Source organism: Bufo bufo, chromosome 1 (genome assembly GCF_905171765.1).
Source record: "Bufo bufo chromosome 1, aBufBuf1.1, whole genome shotgun sequence".
Taxonomy (NCBI): domain Eukaryota; kingdom Metazoa; phylum Chordata; class Amphibia; order Anura; family Bufonidae; genus Bufo; species Bufo bufo.
Window position 1 is genome coordinate 371,913,907 of NC_053389.1, and position 6,715 is coordinate 371,920,621.

Consider the following 6,715-nt stretch of genomic DNA (forward strand, 5'->3'; position numbering starts at 1 on the left):
CAGTGACTTTTGACATCTGTCCAACACCTTCTGCGTTTCAGGGTCAGAGATTTGAGAAATACAAGTTAAAATTACTATATTTTTTCCAATATTTTCAATACATTTTAACCACTTCCCATCTGGGCCCTTTGCCCCCTTCCTGACCAGGCCAAATTTAGCAAAACTGACCATATCTCACTTATGTGGTAATAACTTTGGAACGCCTTTATTTATCCAAGTCATTCAGAGATTATTTTCTCGTGACACATTGTACTTCATGATAGTCATAAATTTGAGTCAAAATATTTCACCTTTATTTATGAAAAAATCCCAAATTTACCCAGAAATTGGAAAATTCGCAATTTTCTAAATTTCAATTTCTCTGCTTTTAAAACAGAAAGTGATACCTCATAAATATTTATTACTTTAACATTCCCCATATGTCTACTTTATGTTGGCATCATTTTGGAATGTCATTTTATTTTTTTAGGACGTTAGAAGGCTTAGAAGTTTAGAAGCAATTCTTCAATTTTCTAAGAAAATTGCCAAAACCCACTTTGTGGGGCCTACATAGTGGATACCCCCATAAATGCCCCCATTGTAGAAACTACACCCCTCAAGGTATTCAAAACCGATTTTACAAACTTTGTTAACCCTTTAGGCGTTCCACAAGAATTAAAGGAAAATGGAGATCAAATTTCTAAATTTCACTTTTTTGGCAGATTTTCATTATAATCAATTTTTTTCTTTAACACATCGAGGGTTAACAGCCAAACAAAACTCAATATTTATTACCCAGATTCTGCGGTTTACAGAAACACCCCACATGTGGTCATAAACTGCTGTATGGGCACACGGCAAGGGCGCAGAAGAAAAGGAACTCCACATGGTTTTTAGATTGCCATGTCCTTTTGAAGCACCCTGGATGCACCCTTAAAGTAGAAACTCCAAGAAGTGACCCTATTTTGAAAACTAGGGGATAAGGTGCCAGTTTTTTTAGTACTATTTTTGGGTACATATGATTTTTTGATCATTCATGTATAACAATTTATGGGGCAAGGTGACCAAAAATTGGTTGTTTTAGCACAGTTTCTATTTATTTATTTTTACAGCGTTCACCTGAGGGGTTCAGTCAAGTGACATTTTTATAGAGCAGATTGTTACGGACGTGGCGATACTAATATGTATACTTTTTCTAATTTATTAAAGTTTACACAATAATAGCATTTGGAAACCAAAAAATTAAGTTTTACTGTGTCCATGTTCTGAGAGCTATTGTTTTTTTTATTTTTTGAGAGATTTTCTTATGCTAGGGGCTCATTTTTTGCGGGATGAGGACGGTTTTATTGGTACCATTTTGTGGGACATACGCATTTTTGATCACTTGGTGTTGCACCTTTTTGTGATGCAAGGGACAAAAATTGCTTGTTTTGACACAGTTTTTTTTTTTTTTTTTTTACATTGTTCACCCGAGGGGTTAGGTCATGTGATATTTTATAGAGCTGGTTTTTACGGACGCGGCAATACCTAATATGTATACTTTTTTTTATTTGTTTCACTTTAACACAATAATAGCATTTTTGAAACCAAAAAAATGATGTTTTAGTGTCTCCATGTTCTAAGAGCTATAGTTTTTTTTATTTTTTGAGAGATTTTCTTATGTAGGGGCTCATTTTTTGCGGGATGAGGTGACGGTTTTATTGGTACTATTTTGTGGGACATACGCGTTTTTGATCACTTGGTGTTGCACCTTTTGTGATGCAAGGTGACAAAAATTGCTTGTTTTGACACAGTTTTTTTTCTTTTTACGGTGTTCACCCGAGGGGTTAGGTCATGTGATATTTTTATAGAGCTGGTTTTTACGGACGCGGCAATACTAAATATGTCTATTTTATTTTATTTTTTCTATTTTTAATTTTTTTTTTATTCCTTACTTGGGATTTTTTTTTTTTTTACATGTGAAACTTTTTTTTATTTTGTTTTTTCAACCCTTTATTTTTATTTATTTTTATTTTACACTTTTCGTCCCCCATAAGGTCATACAAGACCTCTGGGGGACATTTGCTTCACTTTTTCATTTTTTTTTCACTGTTGATTTCTCCTGTAACTGGGGCTGACATAGTAGCCCCAGTTACAGGACAAATGCACCCCTATAGAGGCTGTACAGCAGCAATCCAGCCTCACAGCAGGGCTGATCGAGGTCTCTGAGAGACCTCACACAGCTCCTGCACACTCCGGTCACATGACCGCCGGGCCGGAACAGGAAGCGCGCAGCGCTTCCTGCTCTGCAGACACAGCGCTCGGTGAGCGCTGTGTCTGCAGCGATCGTGAAGGCAGGGACACCTGGGAACTGTCCCTGACTTGTGTTAGGGTTGCCCTGCTGTCACTGACAGCGGGCAACCCGATCAGCAGCTGCACGATTAGCGTGCAGCTGCTGTTTTTGAAAAGACGTTTTAAAACGTGCATTAGGAGATAGACGTCCACCCATAGGACGTTTATATCCTATGGGCGGACGTGAAGCGGTTAAATACTTTTTATATAGAGGGTGTAAGCAGTTACTTGTGACTCCTGTATAATACCTTCTGTGTGTCAAGGCCAGAGATTTGAGAAATATAAGTGAAAATTACTATATTTTTTCCATCATTTTCAATACTTTTTATATAGAGGGCGTTAGCAGTGACTTTTGACATCTGTCCAATAACTTGTGTGTGTCAGGGCCAGAGATTTGAGAAATGTAAGTGTTAAATTACTATATTTTTTCCATCATTTTCAATACTTTTTATATAGAAAGTGTCAGCAGTGACTTGAGACATTTGTCCAACACCTTCTGTGTGTGAGGGCCAAAGATTTGACAAATATAAGTGAAAATTACTATATTTTTTCCATAATTTTCAATACTTTTTATATAGAAAGTGTTGGAACCGATAAAATTGACATCTATGATACAGCTTTGATACAAAGATGTTCCTTGATATCTTGAACTGAATCAGCCCGGGTCTGCTTGATATGCAAATGAGGACCATCAAAGGGTTCTTGGGCAGGACTACTGATGAAAGGAAGATCTGCCAGGACTTTCACATCCTGGCAAGCCAACCCCCTGCTGGTATTTACTGCCCACACCTGTGTCAGCAAAGACATACATGCTGGGATGGGGTAGGGTATATGATAATAACTTTCTTCCTGTGTAATTATCTGCACTAACCTAGCTCACAAGTAGGAGCAATGGTGACCTTGGTGACCTCTGGGACAAGACAAGTCTTTCTGGACTCTACAATCAAGAATGTGATTCGATGAGACCTGCTGGAAAGGAGTGTTCTGAGTACAGAGTAAAACCCATGGCATGTGTGACTAAGAGAGAAAATGGTGTAGCTAGCTTAAGGATCCTGACCCCCTCCAATCCCCTCTCCCATTCCCTTAATTGTATTTAGAATGTAGTTATATCCCTATTTGTAAATAAATCCAACACTGAGTTAAGATATAGTTGTAATTTAAGGCACCCGTAAAGCAGAGCACATTCTACATTTGGCACCCCAGAAAGATTGAGGAAATTCCTAAATCCACATAGAACCTATAAGACGGAATTGCTCTAATTCAAATTGCTGAAAGAAAAGACCAGACCTGTTGCACAGATTCCGTGGTGAAGTCAGCTGGATCTTGGCCTTCGTAGAAGGATTGAAAGTGTGGTGAGTCATTCATTGGATATGCGAAAAATTCTAATTGTTTGTTGTCCTTGAGTGTATGTGGAGTTGTAATAGTGGATAAAGTATTGAATGATGTATGTTAATGAGTGTTTAAGCAGAGGAAAGTGTGGATTCTCTGTAGAGGAACAATTTGTGTTTGTTTGGAATCTTGACTTGAGTTCAGACTGAGTGTGTGCATATATGTAAAGACATTGTGGGAACACTGAAAAGTTTGATTCTTTGTCTTGTTCATTTGTGAGTGTGTATTGGCAGTACAATAGCTTTTATATTAATAGTTGTATTTTGTGTTGTATACATTGGTGAAATGGAACTGGCCTATAGTTACGTTAAGAAATATGCCTCTGCCAAGTATCATTCATGTGCAGATGAACCTCTTAAGAGTCAAGTTGATGAGTTGTTGTCTCAGTGTCAGCAACATAATGACAAGCTGCAGAGTAGACCACTTAGGCCCCTTTCAGACGGGCGTTGCGGGAAAATGTGCGGGTGCGTTGCGGGAACACGCGCTATTTTTCCGCACGAATGCAAAACATTGTAATGCGTTTTGCACTCGCATGAGAAAAATCGCGCATGTTTGGTACCCAAACCTGAACTTCTTCACAGAAGTTCGGGCTTGGGATCGGGGTTGTGTAGATTGTATTATTTTCCCTTATAACATGGTTATAAGGGAAAATATTAGCATTCTGAATACAGAATGCATAGTAAAATAGCGCTGGAGGGGTTAAAATTATTATTTTTAACTCACCTTAGTCCACTTGATCGCGCAGCCCGGCTTCTCGTCTGTCTCCTTCTTTGCTGAACAGGACCTGTGGTGAGCATTCATTGCAGGAACAGGACCTGTGGTGACGTCAGTCCGGTCATCACATGGTCCATCACATGATCTTTTACCATGGTGATGGATCATGTGATGACCGGACTGACGTCACCACAGGTCCTGTTCCTGCAATGAATGCTCACCACAGGTCCTGTTCAGCAAAGAAGGAGACAGACGATATGCCGGCAGCGCGAGCAAGTGGATTAAGGTGAGTTCAATTTTTTTAATTTTTTTTTTAACCCCTCCAGCGCTATTTTACTATGCATTCTGTATTCAGAATGCTATTATTTTCCTTTATAACCATGTTATAAGGGAAAATAATAATGATCGGGTCTCCATCCCGATCGTCTCCTAGCAACCGTGCGTGAAAATCGCACCGCATCCGCACTTGCTTGCGATTTTCACGCAACCCCATTCACTTCTATGGGGCCTGCGTTGCGTGAAAAACGCAGAATATAGAGCTTGCTGCGATTTTCACGCAACGCACAAGTGATGCGTGAAAATCACCGCTCATGTGAACAGCCTCATAGAAATGAATGGGTCGGGATTCCGTGCGGGTGCAATGCGTTCAACTCACGCATCGCATCCGCGTGGAATACTCGCCCGTGTGAAAGGGGCATTACAAAAAAAAAAGGTAAGAAACTGAAATTGGCTAACGAAATTGCAGTATTGCTTAGAATCGCAGAAATTTCTGAGCAAATGGGGGAGCAATGGAGAGCAGAAAGGAGTCAACTTGGAGAGCAGATAGAGAAAATTGGAGATAATCTTAGGAGCATTGCAACTGCCTCCAGTGTTGAAATGGATGACTTGAGGGCTACGGTGTGCAATTTATCCGAAAGAAATTGTGAGCTGCAAGAACAATTGGAACAATGCAATGCAAACTTCAATATGAAGAGTAGGCTTGTTGGTTCATTGCAACTAAAATTATCTCATATGGAGGAATTGGTAATGTCGTTGGAAAGGAAATTGGAAGATGCAAACTCCCAGCTACTTAGAAAGGAGCAATGGATATTATCCCTCAATGAACGTTAGAAAAAGTGTCCATCAGCCAATATCTGTACTGTCACTGATGAGAATACATCCAATGAGGTGGCATTAGCAAATGCTCCTGGATATTTAGGGGAGGACACTAGTGTACTCACAATTAATGAAAAACTTACATTGTGCCCGATTCTGGGTGAGTTTAATACACTGGAGTCACCCATGTGCCTGTCTAATAAATTTGAGGCTATGGTACAGAAATACACTTTGACTGATAAAGATGCATGCTCTCTTCTAAAGGCTTGGGTGCCAGCACCTCTAGCAGCCCAGGTATCTGCATATGAGAATGACAACTTAGATGCAGAGGGAAGGATGCAAGAACTGCAGCGTGCGTTAAAAAGTCGTGATGATAGAGGGATAAATGCGTTACAAACAATGAGATTTAGAAGAGGAGATTACCCTATATTGTTCTGTAACCAATATCTTTCATTGTACAAAAGTGTGTATAACTGTCCTGGTATGTCTGCTGATGATTCAAGCTTCATATACTCAATGGCCAATATATGTTATCTGAACTATCCTAATAGGATTGCCCTCAGAAATGCCAATTCATACCAGAGTTTTATCAATATACTTAGAGACTGGTGTGAAGAATCCAGTGATGGTTATAGATCAGATGCAGATATATCAGTAGTGAGCAGAGGTACAAGAAGGAATAAATTCATCAGGTGTTACAAATGTCACAGACTAGGGCACATTCAGAGATTTTGTAGAACCCCCGATATTTCCAGCCTGATACCGGATGATAAAAGTATATCCACCCAGGACAAGGAAAGCATACCAAAGGAGCCTGATCTAATGGATAACAGCCTTGGGGAGTCAAGAAATGCTGAGGGGAAAAAGGAGGAGATTACAGATAACAATGGCCCCCACCCTCCAAATAGCCAACAGCCATGGGGGACGAGCATACTAATGTTTGCACCCTGGGCTACTCTTCCATTTTGGCTTCATGCAGTTGGTCCCAAATAGCATTACCATTTTTCATTAAAAATATGGCAAACATTTAGTTAAGCATTAGTTAGATCAGTTTAAAAAGGTCTTCATAGTCACCACGTGGTATAATGAGCTCAATGATTAGTAATTGTTTGCAAATAATTAAATAACAGTCAGGCATTTGTTGGTTATAACAGTCAAGTATACTGTACCTTTGTGATGTGAATGTATTTTTTTGAAGTCCCCCCCA

At 39.5% G+C, this 6,715-nt stretch overlaps 1 protein-coding gene across 1 annotated transcript; it reads left to right on the forward strand.

The window, feature by feature from the left end:
* The first annotated feature begins 5,190 nt into the window (after nucleotides 1-5,190).
* Nucleotides 5,191-6,501, forward strand: LOC120978477 (posterior protein-like). The gene is made up of 2 exons (XM_040406659.1): nucleotides 5,191-5,518; nucleotides 5,612-6,501. The coding sequence occupies exons 1-2, from the start codon at nucleotides 5,191-5,193 to the stop codon at nucleotides 6,499-6,501; spliced, it is 1,218 nt and encodes a 405-aa protein (XP_040262593.1).
* Nucleotides 6,502-6,715: the final 214 nt, after the last annotated feature.